The 14794-nt window shown below is 35.6% G+C and overlaps 4 protein-coding genes across 9 annotated transcripts in view; 3 read left to right on the top strand and 1 right to left on the bottom strand.

Annotated features, from left to right (window-relative positions):
* slo (calcium-activated potassium channel slo) overlaps window positions 1-5638 on the top strand; it is a 52696-nt gene extending 47058 nt beyond the window's left edge. For all 5 annotated transcript variants that reach the window (XM_066392643.1, XM_066392645.1, XM_066392644.1 and 2 more), the window contains 2 exons: window positions 3152-3401; window positions 3458-5638. In XM_066392643.1, coding sequence (XP_066248740.1) covers window positions 3152-3401; window positions 3458-3580 — 373 coding nt within the window. In that variant the 3' untranslated portion in view covers window positions 3581-5638. The remainder of the gene's footprint in view (window positions 1-3151; window positions 3402-3457) is intronic.
* A 965-nt stretch (window positions 5639-6603) lies between these two features.
* Window positions 6604-10187, top strand: LOC136410420 (tRNA (34-2'-O)-methyltransferase regulator WDR6). 2 transcript variants are annotated; one of them, XM_066392573.1, is made up of 4 exons: window positions 6604-6819; window positions 7287-7786; window positions 7845-8328; window positions 8386-10187. In XM_066392573.1, exons 1-4 carry the CDS (start codon window positions 6750-6752, stop codon window positions 10152-10154), a joined length of 2823 nt encoding a protein of 940 aa, XP_066248670.1. In that variant the 5' UTR covers window positions 6604-6749; the 3' UTR covers window positions 10155-10187. The 2 variants fall into 2 exon arrangements, with proteins under 2 accessions (XP_066248670.1, XP_066248669.1); XM_066392572.1 differs by having other exon boundaries at window positions 6605-6819; window positions 7845-10187.
* Window positions 10188-10524: 337 nt separating this feature from the next.
* Window positions 10525-11605, top strand: LOC136410618 (replication termination factor 2). The gene has a single exon (XM_066392874.1). It carries the CDS (start codon window positions 10603-10605, stop codon window positions 11533-11535), a length of 933 nt encoding a protein of 310 aa, XP_066248971.1. The 5' UTR covers window positions 10525-10602; the 3' UTR covers window positions 11536-11605.
* A 479-nt stretch (window positions 11606-12084) lies between these two features.
* On the bottom strand, window positions 12085-14656 carry LOC136410608 (protein-associating with the carboxyl-terminal domain of ezrin). Its single transcript, XM_066392846.1, has 5 exons — window positions 14344-14656; window positions 13800-14250; window positions 13418-13744; window positions 13067-13239; window positions 12085-13009 (listed from the first exon to the last, which is right to left on the bottom strand). The coding sequence occupies exons 1-5, from the start codon at window positions 14536-14538 to the stop codon at window positions 12269-12271; spliced, it is 1887 nt and encodes a 628-aa protein (XP_066248943.1). The 5' UTR covers window positions 14539-14656; the 3' UTR covers window positions 12085-12268.
* Between the last annotated feature and the right edge of the window lie 138 nt (window positions 14657-14794).

Raw genomic sequence — 14794 nt, 5'->3', positions numbered from 1 at the left:
ACAGGACGGCTGCCCTGTTCATAATGCAACTGTAGTAAGGGAGTTTTTAGAGTCCACTTTTTCCAATCACATTATTAGTACGAATGGCTCGATCAAATGGCCTCCTAAGTTTCCAGATCTGTCACCGAATGTTTTTTTTCTATATGGGGGGTATGTTAGTCGGCAAATTTAATAGCATTGGCGCGAACGTACCAGAAATCTGGATTAACTTCGTGCAAAAATGACTGATAGAATTAGGAGTATCCCCATCGAAATATTGGGAAATGCCCGGCACTAGGAGGTGGTTTGTTTTGAGAATGTGTTAAAACGATTCGGATTTTGTGCTTTAGAATGTTTTTGATTTTATTGGAATTTTGCTCGGTTAGTTTATTACAGAAAATAAGTTCATTTCTTTTAAGATGAGACAAAATAAAACAGCGATAAGAAATTCAAACGTCATAAATGCGCGTATTTATGTATTATTTTGATGGAATTAACTGATACCTCTAACGTTCCCCATATGACAGTTGATTGGTACTAAACATTCTTGTAAAAGGTAAACATACCTCAAGAGGCACAGTGCTGCCGGCTCAGTCTTCGACTAATCAAAGGCTCATAAACAAATATCCAGCGAATTCACATCATCATATTCATTAATAACGTAACCAAGTTATGCTATAATAGAGAAATGTGCAATAATTAAAAATTCGAAACTAATTTAATTCGCCACTAGAACTTATTACGAATAAAAACCCTGAAATGGTAAGAGATCCAGCAAACAACGAAACAACTATGCTCATGTCAGTTGCCAGCCGCGCAATCCACTTCATTGATCTTTGTCTGAGGCATATTAAACCATATACGGTCCTTCTCCCACCTGCACAATCCCTATGTCCCTCCCCCTTGAACTGGTTTTACCTGTATATGAAAGACCGTACGTGTTACGCATATTCCTTCTCTGTCTTTCGTCTCGGCATTTTCTTGCTTTGTCTTACCTACGGTGACCGACTGACCTACATACCTTGGATTGGCGCTAAAAGCACTTGCCAGTGGAATGTTTGGAATGTGGATAAAACCGGTTCTTGGTGGCGTCGCTTTTTTTTCCCTGTAACTGGGTCATGCAGTGGAATGTTCGCAAAGCGGATATAACCGGTTTTTGCGAGCACCGCTTGTTATTATTAAAGGGATGCGGGCATTTAAATATTATAGCGAATTTAAAGACAGTTTTGGAGTAATTTTTCGGAGAACTGAAGGAGTTTTAGAGAGTTGCTGTTTATGGTCTATATATACATATATCTAGAAAGAAGGTAATGGCAAATGATATTTTTTAAAATATTAATAAATTTTTTTTTTTAATGATTAGTATATTAGGTAAATACCAATTTAATCCAATTTAATTATTATTATGGGGTGATTCACAACTTATCTATAAATTTTTAGGGATAGGTTTGTCATGAAAAACTAAGTCGATTTTGTAAGAAAAATTTTTGGAAAATCCTTAAAAATTTTTCGGAAAAAATTGTTAAAGTTTAACCATTATATAACTGGACGACTGTAATGTTCCCGTTTTTCTGCAGAATCCCTTTTAGATTCATCAACCTTACTTATAATTTACAGTTGGGTCTCCCACGTGTCAATGGTTGGGAGCTGAAGACATAGGTGATCCGACTTAAGGGTACTTTTGTTTCACCCGAAATAAAAGAAGCGAGCTTACATGTGTAAGCAATTTTGGCATCATAAATTGTTACCCTTAAGTTGGATCACCCATGTCTTTATCTCCCAACCATTGACACGTGGGAGACCTAACTATAAATTATACGTAAGGTCGATGAACCTAAAAGGGATTCTGCAGAAAAACGTAAATATTATGGTCGTCCAGTTATACAATGGTTAAACTTTAACAATTTTTTCCGCGGAAATTATAAGGATTTTCAAAAAAATGTTCTTACAAAATCGACTTAGTTTTTCATGATACACCTACCCCTAAAATTTTATAGATAAGTTGTGAATCACCCTGTATATTCAACATATAAAATGAGTATCGTAAACACTCAAAAACAAACAGGTTCTACAAGCCTCTAATTGGAGATATATTCTTAGACACCCTATAAGTGTCAAATAAGAAATAACTTCAAGAGGGGACCGATTTACCCCTGCTATGAGAAAACATGAAGTGAAATATCGTATGAATCTGACGTGGTACACCATTCTGATTTTAAAAGGGTTTGCTCGAAGAAACGCGAGCACTCTTTGCACCATCCACTTTGCAGATCCGAAATTCTGCTGTTTACAATTCTGAAAAGCCAAATTATCGTCGTCTTTTAAGAGACAAGGATTTATCGCACTCTTATTATGTGGTATATTTCGCCTAATTCTTTTCCTTACTGGGTTATTACATGGCCGTATTGTTCTTCTTAAATAGCGGCACGCTCCATTTGTTCCTTTTCTTTAACCATCGCAGAAATGGCATTACTGCAATGATCTCCCTTCGTTTTGTTTTCTATCATCCCGTTGATGAGAGATGTTGCGGTCAGATTGTTCACACACTCATTTGACGGTCCTTTTTGTTCTTCGAATAAGGGGCATTGAAAAATGCAGTGCTCAGTAGTGTCGTCCGTAATTCCTGCAATCCTGGGCCCGTTTTAGCTGTACGGTACGTGTAGCTCCTGAAGCTTCCGCTTCCGCTAAATGCCTGAGTTAGGTAGTAATTTAGGAGCCTATGTTTACACAAAATCCATAAATTTAAGTCAGACATAAGTCTTTTTGTCCACTGACCCTTGTCCTCAAGACTTAACTCATTTGCTTATCCTGCGGATTCTTCTTGGGTCTATCAACCGAACCAGTTTTGCAGTTTTTCACATCTATAGCAAGATGCTTTTTAACAGACACTGGTTAAATATGCACTGAAGCGCTCCGGGATCGGTCTTGGCGAATTACACAGCTATCTCTTCTAAAACTTTACCTGGACCAGGTGTTTTTCTAAACCTTAAGCAATTTGCCACGGCTTGAAGCTAGGGTTCAAGCCAGACACAATCGAAAAGAGAGAGAAAAAATTTTGGCTTAATTATTTTTTTATTAAATTTTAAGCTTAACTTAAAATATAATCAAGAGAAACCTCTGCTACGCTCCTTTTGCCAGCTACTTCAAGTGCATTCTTCATGTTATTCCCTAGCACTCCCGAAAGTTTAGCCAATCGGGATCGTTGCCGAGTAGGCCAAATCTCCCTCTATGATGGTCCTCTGGCCCAATTCGGCGAAACTGGAAAATACGGGGATCTCTTCGTAGCCGCTCTGAAGCAATTCGGGATGCTGTGCATCGGCCTTTACCGATTTAGGGACACCAGCTCGTCATGTGATGCAAGCAGTAAGCGCTATGTCATCACGAATCCGCCTGATGACTTTCAGCTTCTACCCACGGATCAAGTATAAATTTAAATCCTAAAAATTGAAACTTATTAACCAAAAGCATGCGATTTCAGGTATTCGTTTTAATGCAGTTTGATCCAGGTTTGGAGTACAAGCAGGTGAGAGGTGGTCGCTCGAATACTGGTCAGGGTAGCGGTACTGGCGGAGGAGGCACCAACAAAGACGAGAATTCTTGACTGTTGTTGTGTAGCGCCCTCACAGATGGACCTTACTCGTACATTTAAATTGGTCTAATGAAAGTAAAAGTTCCCACCATTCCATTATTTAGTAGTGAAGGCGTTTTGCACAGTTTCTTTCAGTGCATTAATGGTATAAGTGTTATGACAATTTAAATAATGTTGTGTTCCCTTGTTTGTATAAAATGTTTTTTTCTTGTTGCAAGAAGCGAAATTTTGGGTTTAGCTCCTTCTTTCAGCTTGTCACACTACTTGTGATTATTTTTTCGGGAATCTGGAGCTCAGGTCTGGTTTAAACTCGCTGCATTGGCGATAGCTGAAAACTAACTCACTACATCACAAAAATTTCAATAAGTACGCAAAGTCATAGCACTATAAGTCAATAGCTGCGTTATGAACTTTTCGTACGTAATGGTCTTGATGTATCAGCTAACTTCGTACATGCAGAGGGTTGAAGTGCGGAATAGGACCTTATTATCGAACTGAGGGCGTTACACTGTTAAGTAATTATATCGATGTACAAATAGTTGTATATAAAAGCAAACTAATAATATTTCTAGCCAATGGGAAACATATTGTACATTCGCTGATAATTTTCATAGCAGTTTGGCATAAAACCACAAGGATTCAAATCGGAAAATCGCCACCAACTGGTGTTTACCGTTTGGTTCCAAATGACTGGCTTTTGTAGCGTTATTTTTACAGCTACATCGTTGCTGATAAAAGTTAACGGATAATACTGCTGCTGTTTGGAACTAGGAAATGCTTGTACATCGTGCACCCAAATGATGTAAAAAAGCTTCTTGTAGAAGAATTTAATATCTCCCAGATGCTCCGGTATCCCTTTATGGGCCACCCAATGAAAGGGGGATTTTAAACTGACATTCGCTACGTTTTAATAAAATAGATATTTAAATAATGAATAATTACAAGCGTGATGTAAGATACTATCAATGTAATGTAATAAAAAGCTACCTACACAAATCATTAATTTACCTTAAACAATTGAATTGTGATATTGTAAATAATAAATAAACTGAATAATATAACAATGTTTGTTAGGTTTTTAACGTATACATAGAACTTATTTATTAGCAATATGGACTGTGAAATTGTTATTTATATTTACACCAAATTCTTGTTTATACAGGGTATCCGGGGATGACGGGAATATATTTCAAGAAGCAATTCCTTAGGTCGAAATAAGAAGAAAAGATCCTTTGAACATGAGTCCAGAAATAAGTTTCAACAGAGCCAGAGCCCTTTGAAGATAACGCCTTATGAACGGTATTTTCTAAGTATCTCAGATGATATTCAAGCCACATGGATAAAGTACGAGCACGATTGAAAACCTCTGAAAATCGTGATGCATAAAGGAAATTCTTCGCGATTTTGCCGCAAATGATGCATCCTACGTATGTTCAGCAGGAGAATCGTTTTTACGTAAAAATGTACGGAGAATTTTGATTTAAGAATATACAGTACTCTTCAAAACATGAGTAAATGGTGCATGTTTAGCCTAGAAATTCTACGCCAATGACGATAGCAATTTTCTAGTGCTTACATGCATTTGTAGTATAAAAATAATATCCAGGTACAATTTTCATCCATGTAGCCCGAGATATTTATATAAAATACCATTTATGGAGCGTCATCTTCGAAGGGCTCTAGCTCCCTGAGACTTCATTTCTGGATTCATGTTCATAGAAATTTTTTTTCGTACTTCAACCTAAGAGATCGCTTCCTAAAATATTTACAGGCTGCTCCGGGACACCCTGTATATTATTGTGCTAAACTATTTTAAGTCGTTTTTTGTAGCCTGTCGGGCAAGCGTTCTACAAAAGCATATGTTCTATATTTTGCTCATTAGTTATTTTTTCCACGGTGATTCACATACTTAATAATATTATTCCACATCGTTGTTACGTTGTTTATATCGATAGAGTCACACTTCAATCACATGAGTGTCTTTGTAAAAGGTTACCCTAAATTCACTTATAAGATTTTTGTAGTTGTATATTGTTGATTCGATTTTATAAAAGTTATGATAATTTTGAAGTTAAGAGAATATTTGTTATTCCCTTTGAACATTCTTCCATCGATTTAATTTACAACCAATTTGTAACTGTGCGTAAGGGGCGCCTTATTTCGCATGGTTTCGATCCTTTTTGAATTGAAACCATTCTAAATCTTGGGAGAAGAGCTTCTCTGCCTATGGAGAGATTGATTAGGTGTCAAAGTAGGTACTTGCAAAACCTCCCGACTAGAAAATCCTAACAATATTAGCCCGTTCTTGCCATAAGCCCTTGTAATGATAATTATTTTTGGGTTCTACATAGTAATTATTCAGACAATCATTTCTACACCTGTGAGTTTATAGATTACGTGCCAACGTATTTGGAGAAATACTGTCGAAAAATTCAGCTACGCCACTGGAAAACTAGCAATTCTAAACAAATGTTGTCATTAATCATGTTGATTCTCCTTTGGTGGTTGAAAGAATCCGTGAATACAGGGCGACTTTTCGTTACCTGCTCCTTAGAAAACTTTGAGGAAATATAAATGATAATCTCCGCAAATCCGATATACAGCCATAGAGAAATTTTCAGTAGTACAACGTTGTCAATAATATCTGAGAGCAATGGCATTATCATGATTTCAAATACAACACCCAGTATATGTATTTGGGCATTTTTTGGCAACGTAGCAAATGATATTCTGATTTTCAATTGTTTGCGCGATTTTGACGTTCGAAACATGACGCGTTTTGCAGCTTTGAGAATCGGGTCATATCTTACAAACAGTTTGAGCTGAGCCAAAATGATTGCCACATTTCTATCATGTTTTTTCAAAACGAATAAAAATTCAAAACTTTACATGTACCAAATTAGTACGTTTAGATTTGTCTTACAAATTTAAGTTAGGACCCATTGTGAAGACATCTGCCACTTGCCATCAGGAAGAGTGAGGTTAGTTAGCTTTGAAAATTTAAGATTTCAATTTCAATTATTTTCATAACGTTGGTTACTCTTTATAACTATTCATTTTTTACCTATAGTGCGCTATATTTACTTTTATATTAACTTTTAGTATCTTTATTCCTCCCTCAATAATTCTATGCGGTATTTACTAAAGTATTTACATTTATATTAGCATTTGTTGCAATAAAATGTTCCAATCCCTATATATCCACACAGATATTACATGTGTAGAAATTATTGGCAATTACTTATTTGTGGGTAAGAACAGATACTCAGAAGTTTATGATGGCGATGATTGTCAATATTGAGATAATGCTGTGAGCTTTTTAATGTCAGTCTTTAACTACTCAAAATGTTACATGATAAATAGCTTTCTGGCAGTAGTCACAAACAGTATTTATGAGCTGCTACTGAGTAATTTATTATTAAAACACTGTTTTAGCAAAAATAAAAAATCCGTATTTATCAATAACTGTAGAAGTGAACACCAAGTTATGACATTGATATTTACTTCTGGCGAATAAACATTAACTGTCTTAGGAAGCATCGCATTAGTCAACCCTTTGATTGAATGGGGTAACAAAAAAAAAACCTGTTACATTATGGTCAATCAAGTTATCAATACTTGTTTCGTTGGCCTTACCCATATCTTCTTTTGATTGGCTTTTATGTATGAAAATAACATAGATTTCTTTCTTATCCCATTTCTTTTTTGTAAATTTCAGGGACTGGTGGAAATTTACAAATCTATGATACACTGACAAACAACCTAGTACAAAGACACCAAATTTTTGATGGGCAAAACATTACTGGCATTAGACCAAATTCAACTGAAACCATACTTATAATCTATGGGGGCAAACACATTACTTTGCTACGAATACAATGGAAGTCAATCAAAACAAATTCCACTAGCAGTAGCACTGGCAATCAGCGCAAACTTAGTGATTGGATTCTGGATGCCAAGTGGATTGCTAATAATGGAAAATTTGCAACTGTTTTCATGCATAATAAAATTACAATTTGGGATGAGGCCTTCAACTTTGAAATGTCAGTTAAATGTGAGGAAAGGTGTATTTTGTATAGTGCTCATTTATGTTTTGACACTGCCTCTGAGTTAATTGTATTATCTGGCACTATATTTAGTGAGATTTTATTATGGAAACCACTTTGCCAAAATGAAAATGGTTTGGCTGTTGTTTTGAAGCGATTAAACCAGCATAAAGTAAGCATTACAAACTAGCTCATTATACTTCTTCTTTCTAACTTAAAAAATTCTTTAGGGAGTGATTTTTTCCATTAACTATAATCCTACCAAAGGATTAATATGTTCGGCATCAGATGACAGATCGGCCATTCTCTGGAGGGTAAAAAATTCTAGTTCATTAACTAGTATAACACCTAATAATTCACATTTAACTGAAATTGTAATGGAGTGCCAGGTATATGGCCACCTGTCTAGAGTATTTCGTTGCATAATTATGGATGATTTCTTCATGACTGCAGGGGAGGATTCCTTTTTGTTATTGTGGAATTTTCAAGGATTACTATTGAGAAAAATTAACATTCATCAAGGTGGATCTATGTGGGCATTGTGTTATAATTCCAAGACAGATGTGGTGTGTACTGGAGGAAATGATGGAGCAGTATTAACATTTAAAGCCAACCTGAAAGCTTTGAATCAAAGCACTATGTTGCCGCAACTAGAAAGTCCTAAAAATGTTGGTTTGTTCAAATCTGGAAGATTGGTTTGCTTCTCTGAAACTGGTACTCTTTACTATAATAATTTCGAAAATAAGTGGTCAATTGTGGGAGACTTTACAGGCTTGCAAAAATATTGCATCATGCAGTTTAGTCCTTGTAGGAGACTATTGTCTTTGTCTGGATTTGAAGGTCAAATATACATTTTTCGTGAACAGGAGCGAGTTGTGAAACTCCAGCATAAATTCCGCCTGAACAATCAATCAAGAATATTTTCCTTCCATTGGCTGGATTGCAGAACATTTCTAGTTTCTCAGAAAAACTCTGTTGCCACCATATATTTCTTGAAAAATAATACCATTAAGTTTGCTCAGAATTTAAAGCTGCCAACTTCAAAGAAGCCCTGGCCCACTGCAGCTTGTCTCTACAAGGATCATATTCTTCTTGGAGACCGCAAGGGAAATATTCACAACTATAAAATTGGCTCTGAAAACAGGTTAAATTCCCTCTGGAGAGCACACAGCTACTTGGGGGTTACCTGCTTGCAACGAAGCCTTAAGGAGATAGTTTCGTTAGGCAGAGATGGCTTGATAAAAAAATACTTATTAGACAGTGAAGATGGCCATTTAAATTGCATAGAAACCAGTAAAACAAAGTTCTCATGGTTAGCAGCTCTGGACAATAATCTGCTTCTGTCTTTTGGGGGAAATCAGTTTATTGTCTCAGACTTAAAATTCCAGAGGATATTGTTTCAGGTACCTTGTGGAGGAGGCCACAGATCCTGGCACCACTTGATCACCTCTGATGCTTTTCAATTCTCATTTATTAAAGAGAAAGTTGTTCACTCAATTAAAACAAACAGGGAAGATTTGGAGCCTACCAGCGTTGTAGAGGGCTATCATATAAAGGAAATTAATTGTGCGAAAATTCTTCATAAGGCGGATGGTTTAGTTGTGATTTCTGGGGGTGAAGACACGGTTTTGCGCATAAGCCTAATTAAAGAACACCAATTAAGAGTTTTGGAAAGTTTGAAAGTACACTTATCCAGTATTAGAGCAATGGACCTTTGGTTTATAGAAAAATCTAGTAAATATCTGTTGGTTACTGGGGGAGGACGCGCTCAAATTATTTGTTGGGAGCTAAAATGTGATCAAAAATTCAGTGTTACTTGTAAAGAAAAGTATAATTTTTATGAGCCATTAGGACATGAAGACTCTGAAACCAGAATAATGGATGTATTGATTACTAAAGTCAACGATATTTTACTGCTATTTGCTGGAAGATCTGATGGTTCTATAATAACCTTTAAGGTCTCTAGAGACCACCAGTTAATCAAGAAAAATTCGATTGTGCACTCACAACATAGCATAACAAAACTAGACAGAATTACCATGATCTCTGCGGAGATTTTATTGACAATGGCTACAGATGGACAAATAAAATTCTGGTCTATATCAGAAATTAATCCAGTAGAGTTAAGTTCATTTCAAATGCACCAGTCCGGGATAACCAGTATTAGTTGTCTAGTAAATGGGAATAATCTGTGGCTTTTGAGTGGAGGAGATGATAACTGTACAAGTTTAGCCTTATTTGCATCAGAAGAGCCCAACCTAATAGTTTCAAAAATAAATTCATTTCAAAGCAGCGGAGTGCATTGTGCGCAAATTACTGGCTGTTATTTAATTGAAAAATATTTTATAACTTGTAGTATCGACCAAAGAATAATAGTGAGTAGTTGGACTTCGACCAATGGAGAAGTGGAATTTAAAGCTATAAAAACTTATAACACAGCAATAGCAGACCCTCAAGGTTTACAAGTAGCTACTTGGGATAATAAATTGGTGGTGTGTGTTTATGGAAATGGTTTTGAAGTGTTGGATATCACACTATAACATCAAAAGCAGAGAAAAGGGAATTTTAGGGATACACACTTGTTACAATGTTAAAGAGAAAAAATGGAAAGGGATTGTTTCTAATAAAGAATTTTATTACTACTATACTCTGATTTTATATAAATTAGGGGTAAATATTACATACATTACAAACATTATTATTTTATTTTGTATCTGGTTAATACAGCGAGTAAACCTATGGAGCGCATATTGTCTGTCTATCAATTTTCATCAAAGAACGGTGCGTCATTGCCATTTTAGATTCATAGCTTTCGAATTGTTACAGCAAGGTTCGGTCATCAGCTGATTACGACAGACTTCACTTACATGACGCATGTGTCAACATTCGTTTGTTGTTCGTTGGGCCGTGAGTTTGTGCATCTAATCTTAAATTTTTATTTAAAATTTACCTACTCTTTCACAAGTAAAAAATTTCCTTATTGTTATAATGGGTTGTGATGGTGGTACCATTCCTCGTCGTGATGAACTGGTTAGAGTTAAAAAGAGGCCAGAACAAAAGGACAAGGATGCTGAGCAAGCAGCCTTGTGGAAGTGCTGTGCTATAACTCAAGAACTCTTGCAAGAACCCATCGTAATGTGTCACTTGGGTAAATTATACAACAAGATGTCACTGATTGAAGCTTTACTGGACCGAAGTGCATTGCCCACCCAGTTTCACTACATCAAAAGTCTCAAAGATGTCAAGAATTTAAAACTCACTAAAAATCCTGAATACAAAAGCCAAGAAGATAAAAAGGGAGGAGCTGTTGATCATCGAGGCTTTCCCTATATTTGTCCAGTCTTGGGGCTTGAAATGAATGGCAAGTTCAGGTTTGTGGCTCTCTGGAGTTGCGGTTGTGTGTTCTCTGAGAGAGCATACAAGGAAATTGCCACCAAAAACTGCCACAAATGTACAAAACCTTTCGAAGATAATGATGTGGTTACTTTGAATGCTTCAACTGAGGAAGATGTGGCATTGATGAAGTCAAGAATGCATATCCGTCAAGCACAAAATAAAAAAGATAAAAAGAAAATTAAAGTTGAACCTTCAACACCAAGCAATTCAAGTGCAATTCCTACTACATTCCTACCTGAGGATGCTAATATGAAAGGAAGTAAACGTTCAGGACCCAGTTGTGAAGAAACAGCTAAAAGAGCTAAAACCCTTGTAGGTCCCTCAAGTTCTTTATCAAAAATTGGCAATGTTATTGCTTCAGGGAAAGTAACAAAACCTGAAGAATTGAAGAAAATGGCTGCAGCTTACAGTATTGCCAAGGATAACAAAGCTACTGACGTTTATAAGTCATTGTTCACATCTCACAAGTCTGAACAGGAGCAAGACAGAGCCCATTGGATTACCTATAATCCATTTTATAATTAAGCAGGTACTCAACATTGACATTTTCTTGCAAATAAGATTTTGTAAATATTTATATTTGTATTGTTCTCTTTTGTTTGTCCTACTGGATGTCCTGGACATAATTTATTTTGTTTAAATAGGGTGAGGTATTTCCTAGGCACCCAGTTATGAAATAAAAAATTATTGTCATAATGAACCCATTTTTATGAAATTAGAATTATTAATTATTTATGTTATATAATTAGGTACATGATTTTATCTATCATCATTCAAATAAATATAGTTAGGAGAGGTTTTCCTGATTGCATAATTGTAGGTAAGTATGTATTTCTTTTCACATATTTAATCAAAGGTACCTACATCACTTCATTTAAAATTTGAAAGATACCCCCAGTTGTCTAAATTCACAGTGGTTAAATTGCAAATTTTAACTAGTGTTCCTTAAGAGAAAAGAATGTCTGTGGATATCCGAGGTGGAAACGCGGAAATGGAAATTTTGCTGTTTATATACTTTTTCTCATTAAAGACTACTTCAAGAACTACCTTTCCGTTTCTTCAGAAATTAAAATATTTTCAAACATGTAAATAATCATTAATGTATTGTAAAACTTTACGATAACAAAAGATACACGAGACAATGCAAAAAATTCGTTGGAGCACCCGTAATCCAAACAAATATATAATAAAGTACAAAACGTAACTGAGTTCTCAAATTTAAAATATAACATTTTATGTTGTAAACTAGTATTTGCTATTAATCCCAATCATCTCCCCAACCTTCTTCACTCACATCTCCCGTATTAACTGACAGTTTGCTGCTAACTAAATCACCGGTTTTTCCTATTGTAGTGTTGATTACAAATTTATTATTCGTCCGTATCACCGGTTCCATATCCTCAAAAAAATCAATTTCATTCTGTTCCAACTCCATTTTAGTCTGATTTTTAATATCTAATTCTGTAATGTCTATTATCTTCTTCGTTTTACTGCCATTCATTATTTTATTCGAATTTGCTTCCGACAGTCTAACTTCCTCTATGTCATTTACATGTAAATAGTGAGTGTCAGTAATATCTTCTATTAATGTCATTTCGCCAATTCCCTCCACATTCTCGTTATCCCAATCATCCCAAATATCAACATCTTCTTCTGCCGATTGTTCAATTTCCTCTGTAGACGTTTCTCCTTCTTCACCATCAGGTCTGGGTCGTTCTGGAAGTTCATGGGGACTTGTATTTAATTCAACACTCGAGCTTGTTGCGCTTGATTCAGGCCCAATGATTGGAAGATTTTGACCAACCATAGAATTAAATTTTTGAGGATTTTTAGACGATTTGCGGGAAGAATTGTGATGTTTTGGGCGGCCGTCGTTGAATAATTTAGCGCGCTTGCCTCCAATCACTACATCAGCCCCAAGAACTGGCACTAGATCTGCTAATGTATGCAGAGTGACTGCTACTAGTTCGTTATTCGTGTCTTTAATTCCAACCAAAAGCTAAAAAAGAAGTTTAAGAAATGGGATTTTTATGGAAGAACTAAGAAGTTTACATACTTCTGGCAAAATTTGTAATTGTAGTTCTTCTTTGGTGAAAGAATCTATAAAGTGACAAAAGTATTCTAGAAGCAGAAGTCGAATTTGGGCATCTCTAACGCAAAATATGTTTAAAAGTTGAGGTGCTATGTATTTTCTGAAAACCGAGTCAGAAAATAAGGCACTGTTTTCACCTGAAACAAGATAAGACTTTTTTAATGGTGTTGAATGTGAAGTATATTGAACATCAAATACTAGATTTTCAAGGTTGAAAAATGAGGCCATTACAACGTGATTTTTGTCAAAAACAATCATTTTGGTATTCTCTTCAAATATTATCCTTTTCCCTATAACATCAGTGACAATACTTACCATTCTTTGGAATCAAAATATATGGCAATAAACAATTCCTTGCTGTCTTATTTAGAAGCACCATCCTAGAGACTAAAAGGCGACCCAATTGACTAGCCACAACTTGCTCATCCAGTTCCTCCAGTTCACGTTTTAAATTCGTAAAAAATTCTGTTTTTTCTCTATCAGCCTTCAAGGGCAATTCAATAAGATAAGAGTGAATGAAAATAAATTTATGCTTGAAAAGCTCATGTTCTAGTAGAGATATTAATTTGGGCCGAAGCAACACATTTGGCTCTTGCACTACTTTAGTACATAACTCCTTAAATGTATTTAAAATATCCATGTCTATAAAAATGGCTTTTAAGGTCTGTCTTGTTCTAAAATACCTAAATCAACATACCACTGTTTTTGCCTTTCAAAATTTCAATGGCAAATATGCAAAAGGCAAATGTATCTACAAAATCCTTTCTTCCAACATTGTTCTGTACATGCATACCCTCATTACTGTCTATTGCTTTGCCATATCTATGAGATCTGGATTTTTGCAGGTACTCAGCCGTTAAGTGCTTGTAACGACAAAGGTATTCTAATCCTCCCAGTTTCCAAGTCCCCTCCTTGGTTACAAAAATTGAAGCCAAACAAACATTGTTATGGGAGGCATCAGCATTTTCATGCAAAAAACTCAAGGCTTTCAGGATAGAGTATAAGCCAAGACAAATTTCTATCGTAGTCATATGAGCTAATAAATGAGATAAGGGAATTACTTCCTCGACAGCCAAGAAAAACTTGTTGGCCTTTTGCCATGATGAGATATAACGGATGATGCTTGGATGACGGTAAAGCATCAGATTCTAAAAGAAACAAGTGGAATCCTGTAGTTATTGTATCATAATGATTTACATCAGGATTAAAGCATTGGTCTAACAGTTACTGATGAGGAATACCTTGTTGAACCTTTCTAAAGGAGTTTGAGGCACCCAGAAGGGCTCGTTTAAGAAGATATCTCCTACAAATATCGAGAGTTTCGACCCGTTCTGCAGATTGTTCACAGTGGCATTATGTTGAGCCCAGAAATCAGATACTTCTATGGCCTTTTGTTCGATCTCTATTCCCGGTATTTGCGACTGTTCATTACCCATATTTAGAAATTAAAACAACTTTTTTAACATGATTGAGAAAATTACAAAATTTCTTTTAAAGGGAGATAAATTGTAATTTTACCATATTTTAATTATGAAAAACTACAGGACGTGTCTTTAAAATTCGCTTCAAATGTAAACTTCCATCCGAAAAACACCGAACGGCGGTCTTTTAAAGCCAAAGAGTTTGGCTGAGAGTGTAGTAGGGACTTATGAAACTACTTCTCTCTGCACTTTCTATTCTCTCTAACATTCT

This window comes from Euwallacea similis, chromosome 8 (genome assembly GCF_039881205.1).
Source record: "Euwallacea similis isolate ESF13 chromosome 8, ESF131.1, whole genome shotgun sequence".
Classification (NCBI taxonomy): domain Eukaryota; kingdom Metazoa; phylum Arthropoda; class Insecta; order Coleoptera; family Curculionidae; genus Euwallacea; species Euwallacea similis.
This window is presented reverse-complemented; position numbering and strand designations above follow the sequence as displayed.